The sequence below is a fragment of the Scheffersomyces spartinae genome (assembly GCF_019049425.1).
Source record: "Scheffersomyces spartinae strain ARV_011 chromosome Unknown scaffold_29, whole genome shotgun sequence".
NCBI lineage: Eukaryota > Fungi > Ascomycota > Pichiomycetes > Serinales > Debaryomycetaceae > Lizanozyma > Lizanozyma spartinae.
This window is the reverse complement of record NW_025065076.1, coordinates 37990-59261: the sequence shown is the minus strand read 5'-3', so window position 1 is coordinate 59261 and position 21272 is coordinate 37990. Positions and strand designations below refer to the sequence as shown.

Here is a 21272-nt window from a genome sequence, read left to right as displayed (position 1 = left end):
CTTAATATCATCAACTGTAAATAGAAATAATATCATCATTCCAAAGATTATCATCAAATAGAAATAATATCCTATTCCAAGTACCCACTCTTTCTCGAGTTATACTTAACCATTTGGGCCAACAGGGTCTTCTCAAATACAAAATCACCATCTTCTTTCATAAATGAATGCCCTAGCAATTGCTTTGCTGTAGGTCGGGCTTCAGGATTAATAGTGAAACATTTCTCAAGGAAATCTCGAGCATCATTGGTGATATCTATATCTTTGGGGATTGGAGGTGCCAGTTTGGTCTTACCAATTAAATAAATGGCTCGAACCAACGCTTCATTGGCCCAGGGTCTGTTCCCAGCTAACATCTCCAATACAACACACCCTAACGACCAAATATCAACTTTGGCACTGTATCCTTCCTTCTTCTCATTGACATTACTATCAATGACTTCAGGAGCCATCCAGAAGATGGTCCCTTGCATCGACATTTCGGGAATATTCTTGTAAACATTGTCAGATTGTTCCTTCTTGGATATACCGAAATCAGATATTTTGCAAGTACCATCAATCTCCAATAACAAGTTATCGGCTTTTAAATCCCGATGAAGAATCCCATTCAAATGTAGATATTCTAACCCACTCAATACTTGTCTGGTGATGAACCGGACCAAAGGATCTTCAAATTTACCATAACTATTCAAACAATATCCAACAGATCCTCCTCCAACATACTCAAGAAATAAACTGGCAGTGTTCCCAATATGCTCAAACCCTAAATATTGAACTATATTGATATGATCCAAATCTTTCATGGTCTCCACCTCTTTGTGGAAGGCATCAAATCTATCTCCAGGTGATTTAATCCCCAGCAGAAGTGTAACTTGTTTCACTGCTAGCATTTCTCCTGTGGTAACGTTCAAGGCAAGATACACTTCTCCAAAAGATCCTCGGCCTATTAGTTCACCTTTAATCCACCGGAACTCTTCGAATTTCCCATTCTTATTGTTTCGGATCCGACTAACAGATCCCTTTTCAATTTCTTTGGGGGTAACTTCCACAATATTTTGACCCCACATCTTGGTATTGCTTCTTGCCAACCCAAATTGGTTATTATTATCAACTATAACGTCACTGTTGCTAATAATATTATCATTGAAATTGGTTTCATAAGTATTGGGGGGAGAGATTTTTCTGGCTTCATTGAATCTTCTCTGTCCTTCATTGGCAACAACTCTAATAGACTTCATTCTTCGTCCGGGGAATCGAAGAGTATTCTCTCTTTCCATCATGGTATCATCTAAAGACTCAGATGGTGGATTTATAGGTGATATATTGGCATTGGAAAATGTTCGTGATATAGTAGGCTTTCTAGCAAACATTTGATGACCGATTTCAACAGATGTTAATGATGAATTGGCACTGGTGGTGATTGGAGTAACTGAACCAGCTTCTATAATGGGTTTATCCAAGTTGGTATGGGGGAAGAACTTCTCAAGATTTTTATAAACTTCATCAACAGGTGGTCTAACATGCATTGGAGTATTACTCTTCTGTCTATACTTATTTCTGTTGCTGTCACTATTGCAGCTGGAGTTTTTATCATCATCAACAATAAAACTATCATCATTGATCTCATAACTGGCATTGCTATTTCTTTTGCCAACATCGGGCATTGGATGAGCAAAGAAATCAGATCCGGAAGAATCACTATCACTATTCTCATCACAACCTTCAATTGGAGTAAGATTCATTTGGGGGAAACTAATGTTACTCTCTTTAAAAGGATCAAACTCTACTTCTTTCTTAGTCATCTTTAAGTTCACAGAAGTAACTCTTCTGCTTCCTCGTCTTCTTAGGGACTCATTTATACTATTTGATCTCAGGGACATAATCAGATCATCAGAAGATATCGATGGCAGTTGAGACAATTTATTGGAAAGGGTATTCTTTCTTAATTTGGTGGTAGTAGTAGCATTAGAAGTATCTCTTGGTGGGGGTGGTGGGGGTGCTCTTTTGGCCACTATATTAGTGACGTTCCGTTTCTCTCCATCCAGCAGATGCTCTGACTTCATCGTGGAAACACTTTTAATCGAGGGGGATCTGTGTATGGAAGTTGAAACTTCTGGGATCGTTTCTTCGATGGTCTTGGTAGAAGATGAACTCCGGGGTCCTTCCGAAATGATAGTTGATGCAGTTATAGGTGAAGTCAAAGTGTTCGAAATAGAAGATACATGGATGCTTTGGATTTGCTTTGGTCTTTTATTTTCAACAGACCTTCTTCTATTGAAATCAATGACTGGCTTCTCATCTCGAATTACCTTAAAGGAATTGCTATTGGCAGGAGATATGGAGGTATTAATCAGAAGAACAGGTGTTTTGGCCTTGGGGATTATTGGAGGTAACTTCAAGTTCATTAAGTGTGACCCAACTGATAATCTTGACTCGTCAACAATATCTAAGCCCGATGGTGTTTGGTGGTGATATTGTTGTGAAGGTATCTTTCCATCTTTGTAAGACCAATAATCAACTTGGTGGGCATTAGGACGAGTTAAATACTCGGGAGTCGCTGGATATTGTTTCCCACCACCATCTGGTCTCATTTCAAATGATTTGGAATCAGATGATGATGTAGATATCGTGTTGGTTGTATTTGGAGATGAAAGATGTTGAGAAACATAAAACTTATAGTGCTTCCTTTGAATTGCAAGTAATAATAATTCATTGGATAAAGGGAAACCCTCTCTTGAGTTCAATTCGGTCATGTGAATACAGATTTGACCGATTTTAAGTAATCCTAACCCTTCGATTATTCTGTTCCTAACCAAATTGGCATTCAAACACTCAATACTAGGGATTTCAATTGCGGTAAACAGTTTATTGTCTTTAGTAATAAGCAACGTGGTGATTGGAGTACTTTCCATTCTGGGTGTAGGTAGGAATCTCTCGTCAATGCCCTTAAGAGCTCCTGCTGCTGCTCCTGCTCCTCTGCTCATATTGTCGCTGATTGTGGGATTGTGATTCTGCCAGCCATCATAGCTTGAGGCTGGTCTCACGGGTTTATCGACTGACAAGCTGCTTTTCTGGCTATCATTCAGAACGCTTCGTTGGCCGCATTCAAATGTTGATAACGGTCTGGTTGATTTTTCACCTGCTGAAGTTGACCTAAAATTCTGAGCAGCAGTATATGGCAGTGAAGTTTCATTTGAAAGGTGTTGAATGAATTTAGCAGTTGGTAGAATCTTTGATTGTTTGACATTCAGAATAGGGGAAGTTTTGGCAGTATTTGCTGACTTTTCATTGGTGATTTTCCTCCAACTGAAAATACTGTTTCTTTTAGAAGATTCACCAGAAGATCCTTGATTTTTGGTAGTTCCAGATGTTGATGATGAAGAAATCGATGAAGATTTCCCCTTGCTAAGGTCGTCTGTCTTTGATTTGCTGGTATTGATTGTAGTAGTAGAAGAAGCAGAAGTGGAGGAGGATGGAATAGCATTATTATTATTACTGTTATGACCGGACTTCAACTCTATAGGAGGTGCATTGGTTGGTTCAACTAATAAACTTGACCTTTGTTCTGAATGGGACGACTTTTTGAAAAACATATTATGTGGAGAATGGTTTGAATCCTTTTTAGAGGAATCAACGAATGAAAATGGTCTGGAAGGTGTAGGAATGGAACTTGAATTGCTTGAACCATTGGAAGAAATAGAACTCATGTACTTATGACCTTTAGCTCCCCCACTACTCCCTCCAACAGCAGATATGGGGGACACTATATATTCATGAGAACTCTTTCTTGTTTCAGGTTTCCTATCTAAAGCGTATTCCTCCTTTTTAATAAGCTCAATGAACCTTTCAATAGTGCTGTATTCATCGCTGGTGTCAATATACTTGACAAACTGTTGCCAGGTACTTGAATTGATATCATAATTACCAATTTCAAGGAACCTATTTCCGGAGATTTCATTCTTTCGAAACGTTTCCTTCCAGGTATCATTAAACTTATTGTTTTCAAGCCATCGTACAACGTTCTCAATGCTCCAGGGGTCAGAATGAGATGCCGTGGCCATCATGGCATAATTAACAAAACGACGGTGTTTGGCATCTTTCATATTGTTGATAGTGGACGCTGTGGAGGTTGAAGACACCGTTGAAGACGTTGAATCTGTACGGAAATGGTTCTGATGAGAAGGATCAGAGTCAGTCATCGTCGTCGATGATGACAAGGATGATGGTTGTAGTTCTTGCCTTTTATTGGTATAGGACTCGGGTAAAGGTGGTGGTTGTGCTCCTGCTCCTCTATGCTGTTCTGGCCAGTGACCCAAGCTATCCTCGGAAGACTTGGTAGACGACAGAACATCCAACGTACTCTTGCTATCTCTGTACTCCTTAAGTAGCAGTCCAATTGCGCTATTGGGGTTGGAATGGCCTGGCGAATCACCGTAGTCGCTATCGGAGTTCAACTGGGGTGATACAAACTCTTCCATCATGTCAAGAGTGGCTGTGGTGGTGGCCAGATTAGGCACAGCGAACTGGTTACCGTAAATAGGAGTCAAGATAGTACGGTTATTCGAAGGTAGCACATCTTTTCCACTGCCATCACCTTGTGAAGATGATGGTATAAAGTTGAAGTTGTCCGTTATAGTACTGTCATTATCCCCAGGTGAGGTCATACCATCAGTCAGATAAGACACAGCACTATCAGAAAACACTCGTTGTTGCTGGTGCAGTTGCAGCACTAGTTGCTGTTGTTGTTGTTGTTCTCCTGAAGATGTCAAGTACTCCGTTCGAAGCCCACTCTGCGTTAGGGTCAACCCCAGTCCCAGGCCCAGGCCCAGGCCCAGAGCCAGTGCTAACGCCATAGAGCTGCTCTCGCTGGTAATGCTGCCTCTGGACTCGTTCCGGGTGGACGCAAAGGGGATCCGTATCCGTTGTGCATCATAACTGACCGATCTTCGTTTAGATGTATCGTGTTTAGGAGGTACTAGCATGGCAAAATGGTAACTAGTTATACTAATGGAGCCACTCTCATTCAGACCAATCAAGGACTTCAATATGACCTATCACAATTGGAGAAAGTTCTTATCAACTGGCTGCAGCGACTCGTACTAATTAAGGATGTGTATTCACTCACTGTATGGAGCTGTTTAAGATTTTCCTTTACATAACTGCAAAAACAATACAAACATCAACAACTATAAATAGAGGCTGACCCCCCCATATTTTGTGGTAGTTGAAGTCATCACGGTAATACACGGCATTATACGGCTTGGCTCGGACTTTGCACAGTGAATTACCCTATACCAATAAGTGTGATCTGGTCTCCATTATGGTGCTATGGTGCCCTCTGATTTGGATGGTGTATTTGATACGACACTTTTAGCTCTAGCGGCTCTACCCACTACCCCACAGGTCTCGTACCCGCAGGCGTTGAACAAATGTATAGAGTCGGTGGTTAGTCTTCTCGGATATAAGACTCCGGAAGCATGTCAACGGGTCACGGTGAGGTCGTCCTCGTCGCTGCCGTCCTCCTCTGATGCCTCGCTTCTTGACCTTGCTATTGGATGTGATGGCCATGGCACGATGACTCAACAGGAGCTCATTGTCGACGTTAAACGTCTATGTCAACTCAACAACAATTATAATGATAATAGCAAACTTGTTGGTCACTTACTGCTTCTAATTGATGGGGTGGAATCGTTGTTAAGGGATTCCCAAGCTTATATCGTGACGTTCCTTGCATCTTGCCTTGAACCGTACCACTGCAACACTCATCGAGGTCCGGCTCAGTCACAGCTTATGTCTGAGATTGAATCTCGGGACATACTTAACTTATACAACACTACAGATTTGGGTTCTGATCATCGTGATGATGTGAAGTTCTTGTCTACAGACCCAGAACTTAATAGACTCTTTAAAATAGTGGTGAATGTGATCATGAACAACAATAATATTGTTGATATGAGCCAAGTTGCTCAAGTCCTATGGGATTCCTACGTCAAGGTGCAACACGTTGTGAATTATCAAGTATTAAACTTTGTATTTCATGAACGAAAACTAGCTTTATTCAATCGTTTCTTCTTGCAACCTGATCTGAATGGATGGAGATTACTTCCTTCGGAATATGATCAAGTTTCTTCAATCGTACTTTCTGCCTATTCGTTCCTTCCCTTTGGCATTGTACAACCAGTTGCCGTTAAGCACGAAGTACAATCTGATACTCCTCCGGTTTCGGCAATATCCACTACGTCAATGCTATCATTAAGTAGACCTGATAGAGGAGAATTGATAGCAAGGTTACGGGAATTGGTGCCTATATTAAAGGATTACAACATCATTATTCTGGAATCATTTCCATCTGTTCTTAAATATTATTTTGATTTGGTTTATGAACAAGTGTTTGAATGGCTACTTGTGGATGACTATAAATATATCACGGATCTTCTTCGAGTTGTCAATCAAATTGTTGATTTCAACAATGAAGACACTTCCACAGCCATACCTAAAGATGACATTCTTGTGTTGGTGAAAGAATTGGTGGGTTTACAGAAGATGCTTATGATGTGGGATCCTCCTGATACCAGGTCTACAATCACTATGAGACTTGCAAGATATGAATGGTTCAAATCAACTCAATGTCGAGAAAAGTTCTTCAAAACATGGAATAATTCCTTACTTAAGGTTTGCAATCTCGATATTCTATGTACTGAAGAGTTTATGACCCGATTGAAAGTGGCTAAACTCCGATACTGGCTTGGGGTTTGGTATGGGAAAACCATACGATTTGACCGGCTTTCATTGGAAGTCCGAGGCTATTATCAACAGAAATTGCTTGTGCGTTACTTTGTGGGCAGAGTCATTGGTAAAGTAGAAGAGTTGGTCCTTAAGGATGAAGTAGCTGACAACTTTCGATTGAAGAAATATATGAAACGATGGAGAACCCGAATAAACAGCATCAATGACAAGGAAAATAACGCCATAGCCACTTTCAACTTCCATTTGATGCAGAAATACTTTGATATAATCTATGTTAAGGCCTCCCAGACTCAAAAGAAGCTGCAATTGTTAAGAGAAAAGGAACAGGCTTTCACTGTCAGGTACTATAAAGAATTAAAGGATAAAGCTCTCAAGTTATGGTTGGCTAAATTGGCAAGTAATATTGTACCGGAGACGGAAGATCCCTCTTGCATTGGTAAGAAACTATCACAATTAACCATAACTGAGAGTAACTATATCTTAAACAAGTTTTGGTATGCATGGAAACAACAGCATTCACTCCATAGAAGCTACAGCACAGTGGTTCGACTGCGTGAAGCTAGTATTTTGAGGTATGCATTTTCTCTCTGGCATTTGAAGTCAAGTATGGTGCGTGAAAGTGAAACGTTCCGGTTCCACCAGGATTTGGCATCAGCAAAGTTTGCGTTGAAGTACTGGAAGCAACAGAAAGACTTGCGAGTCATGGCCAGAGGGTTTTATGAGAAGAAATCCCGAAGCAAATGGTTTAAAATCTGGGAAAAGTCCCATATAATGAGCGATAAGAAGCGTACGTTTCAACTGGAGCTTGAAACGGCCAGGCTAGTCCAAGTATTTAAGATGTGGAGACTTGAAATGAAGCTTCAGGTGCAGTTGAAGAGTACTAGAAACAGCCAAAATTATTGGTTAAAGCTTTGGAAGGCCAAATTATATGAGATTCAATTACAGAAAGAAAAGGCCAACAGCATATACAATGCTAAGATTATTACATTTAGCACGAACTTATGGCACTCCAAGGAAAGGAAACTACAGATATTGGCTTCCACAGCTGATAATATTGTTAAAAGAAGGGTGCTATTGAGGCTACAAACTAAAATATCAAACCTAAAAGAAGTTGAAGCTCTTGTACGAGGGTCTAGTTCTCGAGATTATGATCTGTGGATGACTTTGAAGTGTTGTTTCGTCATTTGGTATCAAAAATACCTTAAGAATCGTGAAAGAATGGCCGAGTTCAAAATCAGACAGTTTGACGTTGAGTATGTTGTGCCCAACTTGCTACGTAAGACACTCACTACGTGGGTGGGACGATATAATGATAGTTTGCGAACCAAAGAGCATTTGAATGCCATTTGCAACAATTATTTATCTTCACATCCCATGAGAAGGGACTACTTTGAGAAATGGCTTTCATTGATGGTAGTTAATGCTGAATTTAATGATAAAGCACTTGAGTTTGAAAAGGTGGTTGTTCTCAGAAGATTCTTATTGATATGGTACCACCAGTATATGAAGAAACTGGTTTATTTCAATGATCTTGCTGAAAATTATATTGCCCAACGAGACCATGATAAGTCTGCAGAATTTTTAAGAAGTTGGTCCATGAAATATATTATGGGTATTCAGAGAAATAACGAGAGTTGTAAGCTTTTCGTTGACCGATGGAACAGTTCTAAGTTGAAATCGATATTTGATCTTTGGGTCCAAAAAACCACAGAGCAACAACTTCAAGATGGTGATGATGATGCTTTTACTTTAGACCCTAATTCCAGCATGATAAGCAATCTGAGTCCACTATCTAAGAAATATTATGCTTCCCTTGGAGGGATGACCCCATCGTTATTCACACCTATAAAGGAGCACTCACCTAATAAGATCAATACTCCAGCCAATTCACAAGAAACCAGTCCGTCTAAGCTTCAAGAAACAGCTCAACGATTGAAGACCGAAAGAATCAACCGGTTAAGAGAACGATACAGAAATGCAAAGGCCAATTCACCTCCAAGAAATTCAATATTCAATGTTCAAAGTCTGACACCAACAAAAGTACAAGAGGCTGCCAATAATATTAATAATAATACTAAGACTACTAATTCTTCTGGTATGTTTGGGAAGGACTTTAATACCAGCTTCATTCGATTATCACCGCCTAAAATCAGAGGCAAAGGGTCTGAGGTTTATAATAAGCTCATTGAACGAGAGAGCTCCCCTCCAGCCAAAGAACCTGTGACTACACTGAGACGAATAACACCAATTACATTTCCTTTAAACGATGATTTGGGGTCACCGAGATTCTCTCCTCTGGTAAAGATAAACTCTAGACTGACAACTACGGAATAAAGTTTATAATGATTAGATGCATGCTCCTGACTATTTTATGTCATTGCTTCAATGGCATCTATTTCTTGGTTGATATCACTTAAGACATCTTCAACATCAATATTGGACTCTTGCTGGTTCTTTTCATCAACGACTTGGCTTTCAACTTCGGATCCAATGTCTGTGATTTTGTTTCCGATCCGTTTATAAACTCCCAAATAATTATTTGTCATGATAAAGGAGTTTAAAAGTCTCTTGAATTCATCAAATCTGCCTTCAATTGCTTCATCGATCATGGTCATGATTAACAGAGGGAGATAATGCTTATCATGGATCAGTTCTTGGATCATGAAAATCACTGGCAATGTATTGAATCGAGTATACTTTGTGATTGAATGAACCAATTGCCAATTATCCGAATCTGGAGTCACAGACAGCACCAAAAGATCGAAATCATTCCATTTCTCCATCAATTGATGAGGATCTTCAGTTTTATCATAAGTTACAATGACATCACCATCATCTTGTTTCAATTCGGTGAACCTGGTGAAGCCTGTCATGCAAGTGGCCACATCCAAATGAACAGTGACATCTTTTTTGTCGTTTAAAACATAATGGTTAACATATTCAATGGCTTCACCTCCTGGATAGTTGAAACTTGAGACATAACCCATGAATAACGATACAACGACCCCACCAAGTAACGATAAAATGGTGATAAGGATCCATAACTTGAACACTATGCCCTTGCTAAACATGTGGCTAATTTCATAAGCACCGTTTGCAGCTTGCAAAGCAAATATTGGTATGACATAAATGATGAACCTCCATTCCTTATGAGGTTGGAATGACATGGCAATGACATACAACAAGGATGAAGTGAATAAGATTCTCAAGCCGTGTCTAGCAGGATGAGGAACGACCACCACCGCTGGGTCATTGGCAGCATTAGAACCAGTAGAACCATCATCAGCTGGGTCTGAAGCAAACCCTTTAAGCAACAAAGGAATCAAGATTAACTTGAAAAGTTTAGGTAAATGAACGGTGAAATAACTCCAAAATGGTTCAACTCCCCATTCGCTGGATTTACCTTGTAAGACATTGAAATACATGGCTGAAAACTCAGGGATAACCCAATAACCCCAAAAGTACGAATCAACAAACCCACTAGCGAAAAGGCCTGCTAAAGAGCCAATTGCGAGCAACATGAGGTTGATGAAGACATTTGATTGGCCAAATCCAAGAGATGAAGTTATAGCAATTATGAACCCGAAAACCCCAACTTCCAACCGGAAAATGACCGCTGTTAATCCTAACCAGGTGAATCCTGTGATATCCCCCACAATCAATTTGCTTATACTGTGGTTTACTAAAGGTAAAGCAACAAAATTGGGTAGTGTTCTACTGGAATAAAACAACAAGTGGAACAGTGAACTCAAGATCAACAAATAAAAGAACCCCACGACTCCCTTTCTTTTAGCTCCTCCTCCACTTTTGCTTCTATCTTTGAAGGTGACTGAATTGATGGCATCTTTAATGGAAATCAAGCTTAATACGTTGATTATACCCAAAGTACCTCGCACAATATACTGGCCAATGATCTGACTGTCAGACATCCTAGATAAGTCAATGCCCAACACCGTGAACAAGCCCATGATGGCTTTGGCGATGTATCCGAGGACTAGACTGCCGACAAACGTCCGAGGAACAACTCCAGGGAAGTTGACATGGTCATAGTTGTCTTCAATGACTGTCTGAGGGTACACTCCATAAGTCATTACATCATGAGCTGCTTGGATGGTGAACGACTCCTCGACTTTGGTGTAAGGGGCTATCGCTAGATGGTACCCTACCACCAAGATTAGTAAGGCTTCTAATGCCTTTGACCAACGATACATTGAATAAAGAGACAAGTGGAAAAGGTCGTTGAGTGGTGCCATTCGTTATCTGGAGTTGAAATATAGATGCCGTAATGAATAATGCGGTTGTATGTAGGATCGGACACCAATTTCCCGATGCGGCAATAGTCGTGTTATGTTCCAGATTTGTCATGATTCGAATGAAACGAATAGAAGAGAAATGTGAACGTGCTGAAGTTTCTAGAGGGAAGGCAGGATTAGAATGGAGGAAGACATTCCAGAATTAGTAGTGGATTTAGATACACCTATAACAACGACATCTCAGCAGGAAGGCAATGCTGAAGGAGACATTGTCCAAGACAACACTGAAGTCGTTGAGTACGATGCCACCCCCGATCGTAAGATCCCAATAACCATTATCACGGGATACCTTGGGTCTGGAAAGCTGACCTTACTCCAGCACATCAGTCAGACGTCCAATAAACGACTCGCTATCATACTCAATGAGTTTGGAGACTCTTCTGCTATTGAGAAGTCGGTGACGATCCAAAACCAATCAGAATCCGTACAAGAATGGCTTGATTTAGGAAACGGATGTCTTTGTTGTACTGTCAAAGATAACGGAGTGCTTGCAATAGAAGAGTTGATACGCAAGTCCAAAAACAAGATAGACTATATCTTATTGGAGACCACGGGGATAGCAGACCCTGCACCTATAGCCAAGATGTTCTGGATAGACGAAGGGTTAGCATCCAATGTGTACATTGATGGTGTAGTGACAGTTGTTGATGGAGTGAACATTGTATCGTGTCTTGAGGATGTTGGGGGCCATTGGCACAAGGAACACCGACACATGAAACTTGACCAAGCAGTTAACAAGGATGACGTTACTACTGAAGAGATCCAACAGGAACAGATGAGTCTTGAACAAGGATTAACCACCGCTCATTTACAATTGGCATTGGCAGATACCATTTTGATCAATAAGGTTGATTTGTTGACATCACCAGATTCAATTGATAAGGTCAAACATAAGATAAGACAAGTCAATAGTCTAAGCCCTGTTTATACCACATCCTTTGGTGATATTGACATCGACACCATTTTAGATTTGCATGCCTTTGAAGCCAATGAAACATCCATAGCCAAAATGTCGTCTGGTTCTGGTCACGTGTTCCACGATGGACGGATTACTACTGTGAGTATCAAATTCCCATTCTTCCGTGACCCCCTGAGTTTCCAAGCGTTTGAGTCCTTCATCCAGCATGTTCTTTGGGAGGATGATCTTGATGGAGTCGCAGTGCAAATCCATCGGGCGAAAGGATTACTTGTGTGCGACATTAGCGATGGCCAGCCACATGATGTTCGGGTACTTCAGGCAGTTCGAGATACTTATGATATAATTGAGAATGCGACGTTAGTTCCCGGAGTCAAGGAGAATCAGCTCGTACTTATAGGAAAGAACTTGACAGTGGAAAGTCTTGAACGAGAGTTGAAAAAGTATATAACCATACAATAAGCAGGCAGGACGATGTACCGCAGTGTTAATCCGATCAACTAGACACTCATAGAAAGTTCAAGTATACAAATACTACTGTACTACTGTAAGTATTCTACCATTAGATTAAAGTGCCTCAGTAGTAGCTTACCGTAGGCATGCTGTTCTATACTGTACCATGCCACACAATTGTTAAGCATGGTAGCACTACTGTTCGTACTGTTAGTACAGTAATAAGTACTGTAGTTCTATACCGTAATATAGTTAGTCCTATACTGCAGTTCCTTAGTACAGTACCAGTGTCGTACTGAGTACTACTGTTAAGTAATGTCGTACTGAGCACTGTCGTAAAGAGAGTGTCTTTTTGTGTGAAAAATTTTAAATACTCAAACCTCCACCACACTCTTTATTCACCAACCAATGACCAAAGATACCACGACTTCGCCACCTGTGAAGAAAGGGATCACCAACCCGGCCCTTCAGATGATGGGTATAAAAAGGTTGGCTCTTCCCTCGAGAAACTGGATGATTTTTTGGTCCATAGTCGGTGCTATTGGTGGAGGCATTGCCTACGATAAACACCAGCAAAAGCAAGCCAGAATGAAATATACTGCCCAAGTTCAAAGTCTTTCTACTGTCCCTTATGAAGTCAACCGATTACCTCGCAAGTTGACCATCTTCATTGCTCCTCCACCCAACGACTTTCTTGCGACTTCAGTGCTGATCTTTCTGAAGTTCATCAAACCCGTGTTCAATGCTGCAGCCGTGGACTTTGATATCTTCACGGAGTCAAGACAAGGAGACATTCGGAGTTCTGTTGCCGAGAAGATCAGACAATTAAGAAGAGAAAAGTTGGAAGAGGAGAAGATGGAAACTAACCAAAAGGTAACTAAACACGACGACGCTGGTAGGACTTGGACTAAGTTCAAGAACCTTTTCAGCACTGGGTCGAAGACTGACGACGAAGTTGAAGTCACAGTTGATCGTCACGACTTGTATACCCCCAAGGACGTTTTGGGACTCTATAAAGTGGTTGAACCAGTGACTGTGAAACGTGATGACGAAGAAAATGAACTCTTCTCTGGTGGAGTCATTTGCATCGGCCGTGGAGCATACAAGGAATATCTCACTGGGATCCACGAAGGATTATTGGGACCTTTAGAAAAGCCCCAATGGTTAGTAGAAGAGGAACTGAAGGAACAAGAAGCTAAACAACAAGAAAAGAAAGAGAAAGAAGAACAGAACGAAAATAAGCAACATACTGAGGATGAGAAGGAAGAAGAGATTCCAGTACCTAAAGCTTGGATCAAACCCGAGGAGTATGGTTCGGCTGAGTATGCACCAGAATTCCAAGATACTTTCCAAAATGGAGCTCTTCTTAGAAACAAAAAGAATACTCCAGTTTTATTTGAACAACCCGTTTATGTTTTCCCCGTTGTGAACATTCAAGGGTTCCTTCGAATCCCCGAGAAAATATATCGTTTTTTCACCACTAGAGAAGTAGCTGAATCCATGGGCGCTGAAGCTGTGGAAATCGTCCATAATCGTACCCGTAAGTTTGAACTCAAACGAGATGAGTTTATGGGGTCCATTGAAGAGAAAGAATGGCCCAAGAAATGGGTTAAAAGTGGGTTAGAAAAGGGAAGTGAATGGGTCCAGCCTTTAATAGTTGATCCAAGAGTAGTTGAAAGAATAAGAGTTTATCAAGTTGATGTATAACCAAATAATTTTGTAAATAGTATAATCATCATCATCATCATCATCATCATCATGTTCGTTCCCAAAGAGTGAAATCATAAGTATAGTCTCCTTCGATATTGTTTTGGCTTATTTCAATATCCTCACCGACAAATTTTTTAAGCTTATCCTCATCCATTTTCTTCCACTCCAATTGTTGATGTTGTTGATAAATAGGGAACTTCAAGAATGTATCCATTGGAACTTCTTCACCTAAATTATTCTTGATCTCCGTAATCAACAAATGCAGTGTCCTGGAATCATTAATCACGGTGTTGTACAATTCGCCTCCTCCAATCACAAAGATCCGCTCTATCTCATGGGCCTTGTCTTTGGATATCCAATCAATAGCCGAGTCAAAAGAATTGGCATGATACAATTCGGGAGTTACTAGTTCATTCTGGAACGTTCTAGAAAGTACAACGTTCAATCTTCCCTTAAGGGGGCGGAATTTATTGGGTATAGAATTCCACGTATTGCGACCCATAACAACCGCGTTCCGTTTATTACCAGTGGTCACGTCTCTAAAGTATTTGATCTCTTTGGAAAGCCTCCAGGGAAGTTTCCCTTGATATCCGATTCCCAATTCGGGAAGTAGCGCCGCCACTATAATAACAATAGGAGGAGTCGAGCCCATGACAGTAAAGAACAAAGTAACTTTTTATTTGTTTAATGTGTTCATTGTTGAGTTTTTTCTTTCTACTATCAACAAAGTCGTGTGTGCACCTAAAGGGGTTGTTCGTATACCCCTTTAATGTAACCAACAGTTTAACAGTAATTTATTAACAAATCAACGGTGTAGAAATAGTGTGCATCAGAAGAGTAAAAAAAAAGAACTAAAGTGTACAGAGGAAATATAAATAGAGCAAGCACTGGTAATAAAATAACAACATCAAAAAATAATAAAACAAAAATTATGGCTAAGCATCACAGCAGTTAATGTACAATGGTAAAAGCATTCTTAAAGAAAAAAAGAAAATGTTCTGACTGGTCAAACTATTTCTTAGCAGTCTTTTTAGTAGTAGTAGACTTCTTAGGAGCAGCAGCCTTTTTAGCAGTAGTACCCGTCTTCTTAGCTGGAGCCTTCTTAGTAGTCGTAGTAGCCTTCTTAACTGGAGCAGCAGCTTTCTTGGTAACTTTCTTTGGAGCAGCCTTAGAAGCAGTTGTTTTAGAAGTAGTGGCTTTCTTAGAAGCAGTAGCAGTCGCCTTTTTGGGAGCAGCCTTCTCAGTAGTTGCCTTCTTTGTTGTTGGCTTTTCAGTAGAAGCCTTTTTAGCAGCTACAGCTTTTTCAACAGCAGCTTTCTTTGGAGGAGCAGCCTTCTTTGGTTTAGAAACTTTATCAGATTCAGTGGCAGCAGGAGCACTTAATTTCTTAACCAATTTAACAGGACCAGAAGGACCTTTTGGTTGGTTGAATTCACCGGTTTCTAAACCCTTTCTAATAGCAGTATTGAATAATGAGTCAAAGTTCTTTGATTTAATGTCGTAATTAGATTGGACGTATTTCTTCAAGCTTTGACGACTTTAAAAGTTGTTAGTATAAAGATAATTGGAGGTGAGATCAAAAATAAATTACATACGAAGAACCGTTTCTTTCTTTCAAGGTGACCAAGGCTGATTTGATCATATCTAAATTTATGGTTAGCTCCAGATAATTGAATTTCAAGGGGAGAAAAAAATGCACTCAAGGAAAAATAGTTGTCAGCATCATCATCATCAACAACAAACACATGTATCCACTGATAAGTATGAGTATGACCATATATGTTTGAACATGACCATGTATGTATGAATGTGATCACATATAGGTGTATATATGGATATGAATGTGATACGTCACATTGCAAAGCTAATTGAGCTACTGAGTAATATTAATGGGTATCCTTAATTCCTCTCCAATATATTTAACAGTCACATACCCTTGATAGTAAGCTTGGAGGCAGCAACAGTTGGTCCAGACTTGGACCCTTTAGCGACGGCTGCAGACATTTTGTGGATAATTTGATATAGTGAAGAGTAAAGAAAAATTAGGCGATAAAGAAATAGTGGTGGTAAATATTCTGGGAATTGAGTTTTGTTTCTCCTCATAGTTGATGTTGCTTTTGGAAGAAGCGTTTTGTTTTGATTTGGAGATGCCACAAAAGAGAGAGTCACGTCTTGTTAGGCGTCCTAATTAGGAAATTATTTCGGGGGCAATAAACGAGGGCGTATTCAGGTAAATTCCGGGAATGAGGATTTCACATGTCAATTCCGAGGTGAGTATAGCTTGGCTGTCGTTACTATCATAATTTTCACCATTTGTACAGTTGCTATCTTATTATCGTGAATACTACTACTATAGTACTATTATCATGCTATTCGTATTACTCGTAGTATTGTCTTACTATTTTTTCCATACCTTCTATATACATTAAGGGCACACCTCTTGTTCACTCCATTGTTCATATTGATCTTTGGTAAAGACCATCCGTCTGTCCTTTTCTAAATCAACAAAATCTACCGACTCCACAAATATTACAACCAAGCTGAAATTGGCAAACCCTGCCTCATCCTTCTTCCCATCAACTCCCCGCCGTATTCTGTCAATAATCTTTGCATTTTGATCATCAAGAGGTGTTAATGGAGCTGGCTTGCGGAACAGGTGTCGAAGTTGTTTAGAAAGTTGATCCCATTGTCTTCTTACTTCGGTGTCCCATTCTTCAGACGTTGGAGGTTTCAATTGAATATCCACAAGATTAGTATATGACCCATGATGGTGATTAGAATGTTCTTCATTATGATCACTGATGAATCCAGGACTTACAAGTGCTGAACAGATAGGTTCATCTTGAACACATTTGACTTCATTTACAATAGGTTTAATCTCATTGGATGGTGGAGATTTAATCTGGAAAGTATCTTCGTCTTCTTCTTCTTCACTATCATCAAAAGTTTTATTCTCATCTTCATTTTCACTTCCATAACTATGGAACACTCCAACCTTCAGTAAATCTATGTTTGGTTTGCGATCACTGTCAACCAAACGAGCTCTTCCACGTAATCTAAATTGTTTACGTCTCGAAGGCAAATAACAGTTGATCTCAACTCGATCGTTAATTTCAAGCTCATGGTATTTTTGCATCCGTTTATCCGTGGTGATGACTATGGAGTTGGTAGTCTTGTCATTGAAAAGAAACCCTCTGTATACTACTGTACGTACATGAGGGAATCCATCTGTACCTATGGTGGCCAATTGTAACAGAATAAATGGAGGAGGTTGAGATATGCTTGAGCGTCTTGTTCCAGGAGCTGAAGTTGAAGTTGTTTGGGAATCAACCGGCAGCGATATTATTCTAGAGTTAAGCTCCAGATCAATGGCATGAGTAAATATTGGCACCCATGGTGCCATAAAATTAAGTTGGTACATTCCCACAGCGGAGTAACAGATGAAGCGAGAAACCAAAGTCGGCAACAAATGGAAACTATAACGTGAAGCTATCTTGCGTTATGGTTCTTTTCCGTTATACTTCTGCTGTGCTGTGCTGTGCTGTGCTTCTTGCAAAAGTTTCTTGAACGATAAATTTTAGTCCTTGGTGTACCTAAATATTCTCGACTAAAATGGCACTAACTGGAAGGAACAATTTTTCGCTACGTTATGCGAATCAAATAGTCAACCTCAACAATGCCCCACTTCTTGTTTGGCTTTGATCCTCCGTATTCTCCAAAAAAATATGGGCGATAGTCTCCAGAGATATAACGAATGTTTGTTTACCTTCAACAGTTATAATACTTTGAGCCTTACGCATATATATCTATTTATAAATACACCAAGTGTTTTATTATAGGGACAAGTTAGTCGCATTTGACATCACTTGACCCTCCCAAAGCGGCTCTCCTATTGCGACACAAACAAATCAGCTACGAATCACCCCCATCGGAGTTTTCGCACGACACTTGTCCATTATGTGCTGGAATAGAGCCATTTCCAGTATCTACGCACGCTATGTTATGCGGAGACGGGGTTACATGACGGACGGGGATTAATTAGCAGGCGAGGGCGTGGGGACCTCGTGGGCAACTGTTTTTATTGCGCTGTGGTCGAACAATAAGTTTGTTATTGTCTTCATTATTGGAGATTACTTTATTTACTCTGTATTGTGAAATAGGGCACTTTAATCGATTTTAACCTTCTTACTCACACTACAATACCAGTTGTACTCTTCCTGATTTCTTTCCCCTCTAGTTGTTGCTGTACAAAGGCACTGTATTACGTGTTCATTGGACCCCTTCCTTCAATCTGTACCATGTACTAAACAATTTTTGTCATGTTATCATTTCATGACCAAACCTGCAATAACTCGTAAAAATCAAGTCGTTGTCCCGGATGCAAATCTAAACTCTGAACTACTAGGGCCCTAACTTCATCTACCATCCTTGGATGTCCACAGGCAACGAACCCTACAGATGGACTCTTTACATCTTCGTTAATTATTTCCTCCAAATCAGGTCTCCTCTCAATAAACAGTACAAAGGGTAATGTAGCCTTCAATCTGTCTATCGCATTAATTTCCTTTGTTCCACACGGTACCTTTTTGTATCTTGTAACGAAAATTGTTACTTGCACTCCTAAATCTTCTAGCGACGCCAACTCATTCTTGAACCACCCAACTGACTCATAGTTCTTAACTATCCAAAATAGCCGGATTATGCGAGACAGCCCGCGTTGTTTGGTTTGTGCCAATGATTTAGCCTCAGAATAAAGACCTGGTATACCACTTCCTCCAGCTATAAAAGTCACATTGTGATTATAGAAGTTTTGACAAGCATCAACGTATGGTCCTTCGACCGCAACACGTATCTTTCCCTCTTTTGCAGGTGTTGTCAATAATCGCTTATACAAATCCTCTGTAACTCCTTCTTTCACCTTGCAATAAAGAACAATAACCTCTTCTCTGTCTCCGTCTCCGTCTTGCCTTTCAACAATGCATGTAAATGGATGCGATTGCCACCACGAGCTAGGAGCAAGAAACTGAATCCAGATGAAACTTCCAGCGAAATGGTTCCAATTTTTTGGCTTAGGTATTGTAACTTTTAATGTAATATCTTCCTTCTCTCCCACAACTTTAATCGTGGCCAATGGGAATCCAAACCTTATAAGTTTGGTGAAACGAATTGTCCTATCAAATACCCAAAATGCAACAGAAGGCAATACTAAAAATAGATATCCCAATGGTTTCAAGTGTATCCAAGATCCAATAATATAAACCAGTACTAGAACAATATGAAGACATACAAACGCCTCATACCATCTTCGTCTTAGATAGAGGATAGATTGCAAAATAATAAGAGTCATGGCAAATGTTCCAGCCACACCCCAAATCAAATACCATTTCGCAAAGAACTCTTCATAACGGCCTTGTATCTTGAATGTATGGACATACGTAATAGAATGAATGTAAACGTTCAAGAAAGCAATCCTACTAATCCATTTATGGTATGTGATTAATGTAGCATAATTCCAACCTGTTAACTTCATTAATGTATTGTTTCTTCCAGCGAATAATATCACTAAAGGAGTTAACATTGTTCCTGCTATACCTGATCTAGCAGCTATATATCGAAAGAACGCAAATGTTCTGGTTTTGAATAATGGATCATTATCAATAAAATGCAAGTTATTAGTATATAGAAACGCATTGAGTAATCCAAGAATGGTAATGGTTATACTCTCTCCTCGTGTTGGAACAAGCATTGAGAAAAGCTTCATTGTACCATACTCTTTCTCTTCACATTTATTGCGACCCCATAGTGCTGGAAGTAGGAGATATTTTCGAATCGCATTCTCAGTTGAACTACTAAGAATCCTTGAGAACCAAACTTTTGACCACTTCAGTATCGTAGCTAACATAGCAACTGCTAGTATCCACCACACAAGAATCGATGAAAGATATAATGCATTATCGTAGTTGTTCACAAGCCAGTTGGTGTAACTTTCATGCCATAGTTGAATATATTCATCGTCTGGTTTAACTGGCGAATTGACTATCTCTGAACTTTTGAAACCAGTAGTCATATGATGATCAATAGTAATTGCACTTTTCATATAGTACTCTAGTGAATTTTCCCATTGCTTTGAAGTAACTGTGGTTCCTACGAATTCCATACATATCTCATTGAAAGCTTCCTTCGTGGAAAGCGTAAACTCTCCAACCACATTTAAACAACCGGAAACTGAAGCCCTTGCGTTTAAGTTGTTGCACCAACATGACCAATAATCTATATTAGAGTCACAGAATGTGGCCAATTGTGATAGAGGGTAAATACACCCATATATAGATGCCTTTGAAACCCCATATAATTTTGGGCCCAATTGCGCAGTCACCACATCAACCACATAAAAAGCCGAAAGAAAGTAACATGAGGTGCTGAAGCATCTCATTTCCAACGAAATAGGTATCTTAAATAGCAGTAATGAGAACAGGAAAAAACTGGTTTCATATATCTGATAATGTAACCAATTGCCAAGGGTTTCCCGGATGTTTATTGCTCACGAGCTAAGGAATTGTTAAACAATGGATCGTTCCAAGACGTTTTAAATGTTTAGTAACCACTTTTTCCAAACAGCTTTGATGATTATATTAATAGTTACTTGTTTTAATATATGATTTGGACCACAGGAAGATGAGTTGCTTTGTTGGGATACCAAATTGTACAAGGTAGCTATTACAATTTAGTTTTTATCCCTATTGATTAAAGGGCTTATGTGTAGGCGGTTGGCCCATGTCTGTCAATTGAATACCGAGTCTCGGACTTTATTGTGCGGATGTACAAATAGAAATAGAAGTGACACTGAATTTAATGTTCGTATTGAGATTGATCAAAAGGGAGTTGCAGCTCTTCACAGTATTATTGTCTCACAAGACATTTTACCTTTTACCTTTCTTGTCTTCAGCTTATACGTATAGGGCAATGGAAGAATCTGAGGAAATATGCAAATACGTTGAGCTTTTAAGTATATTAACCATTTTGCCTGTGATTGATACTAGAAGGCCGATTCCGGTTCATCTTTAAGGTTGCACAAAGCGTACAAATCTTAATTTAGCAAATGTGCGTCATGCGTATAGAATTACGTAAGCTAT

At 39.7% G+C, this 21272-nt stretch overlaps 9 protein-coding genes across 9 annotated transcripts; 3 read left to right on the top strand and 6 right to left on the bottom strand.

Moving 5' to 3' along the window:
- Nucleotides 1–71: 71 nt before the first annotated feature.
- Nucleotides 72–4982, bottom strand: BCK1 (mitogen-activated protein kinase kinase kinase; the record flags this gene model as incomplete). The annotated part of the gene is made up of 1 exon (XM_043193872.1): nt 72–4982. One exon carries the CDS (start codon nt 4980–4982, stop codon nt 72–74), a length of 4911 nt encoding a protein of 1636 aa, XP_043047013.1.
- Nucleotides 4983–5790: 808 nt separating this feature from the next.
- SFI1 (Sfi1p) lies at nt 5791–9081 on the top strand (the record flags this gene model as incomplete). Its single annotated transcript, XM_043193871.1, has 1 exon — nt 5791–9081. One exon carries the CDS (start codon nt 5791–5793, stop codon nt 9079–9081), a length of 3291 nt encoding a protein of 1096 aa, XP_043047012.1.
- Nucleotides 9082–9116: 35 nt separating this feature from the next.
- Nucleotides 9117–10958, bottom strand: ECM39 (dolichyl-P-Man:Man(7)GlcNAc(2)-PP-dolichol alpha-1,6-mannosyltransferase; the record flags this gene model as incomplete). Its single annotated transcript, XM_043193870.1, has 1 exon — nt 9117–10958. One exon carries the CDS (start codon nt 10956–10958, stop codon nt 9117–9119), a length of 1842 nt encoding a protein of 613 aa, XP_043047011.1.
- A 223-nt stretch (nt 10959–11181) lies between these two features.
- KQ657_003134 (uncharacterized protein) lies at nt 11182–12438 on the top strand (the record flags this gene model as incomplete). The annotated part of the gene is made up of 1 exon (XM_043193869.1): nt 11182–12438. One exon carries the CDS (start codon nt 11182–11184, stop codon nt 12436–12438), a length of 1257 nt encoding a protein of 418 aa, XP_043047010.1.
- Nucleotides 12439–12837: 399 nt separating this feature from the next.
- On the top strand, nt 12838–14136 carry TIM54 (Tim54p; the record flags this gene model as incomplete). Its single annotated transcript, XM_043193868.1, has 1 exon — nt 12838–14136. The coding sequence occupies one exon, from the start codon at nt 12838–12840 to the stop codon at nt 14134–14136; it is 1299 nt and encodes a 432-aa protein (XP_043047009.1).
- Nucleotides 14137–14185: 49 nt separating this feature from the next.
- DFR1 (dihydrofolate reductase) lies at nt 14186–14791 on the bottom strand (the record flags this gene model as incomplete). The annotated part of the gene is made up of 1 exon (XM_043193867.1): nt 14186–14791. One exon carries the CDS (start codon nt 14789–14791, stop codon nt 14186–14188), a length of 606 nt encoding a protein of 201 aa, XP_043047008.1.
- Nucleotides 14792–15150: 359 nt separating this feature from the next.
- Nucleotides 15151–16143, bottom strand: HHO1 (histone; the record flags this gene model as incomplete). Its single annotated transcript, XM_043193866.1, has 3 exons — nt 15151–15676; nt 15735–15783; nt 16074–16143. The coding sequence occupies 3 exons, from the start codon at nt 16141–16143 to the stop codon at nt 15151–15153; spliced, it is 645 nt and encodes a 214-aa protein (XP_043047007.1).
- A 421-nt stretch (nt 16144–16564) lies between these two features.
- Nucleotides 16565–17542, bottom strand: KQ657_003130 (uncharacterized protein; the record flags this gene model as incomplete). Its single annotated transcript, XM_043193865.1, has 1 exon — nt 16565–17542. The coding sequence occupies one exon, from the start codon at nt 17540–17542 to the stop codon at nt 16565–16567; it is 978 nt and encodes a 325-aa protein (XP_043047006.1).
- Nucleotides 17543–18469: 927 nt separating this feature from the next.
- Nucleotides 18470–20463, bottom strand: KQ657_003129 (NADPH oxidase family protein; the record flags this gene model as incomplete). Its single annotated transcript, XM_043193864.1, has 2 exons — nt 18470–19344; nt 20460–20463. The coding sequence occupies 2 exons, from the start codon at nt 20461–20463 to the stop codon at nt 18470–18472; spliced, it is 879 nt and encodes a 292-aa protein (XP_043047005.1).
- Nucleotides 20464–21272: the final 809 nt, after the last annotated feature.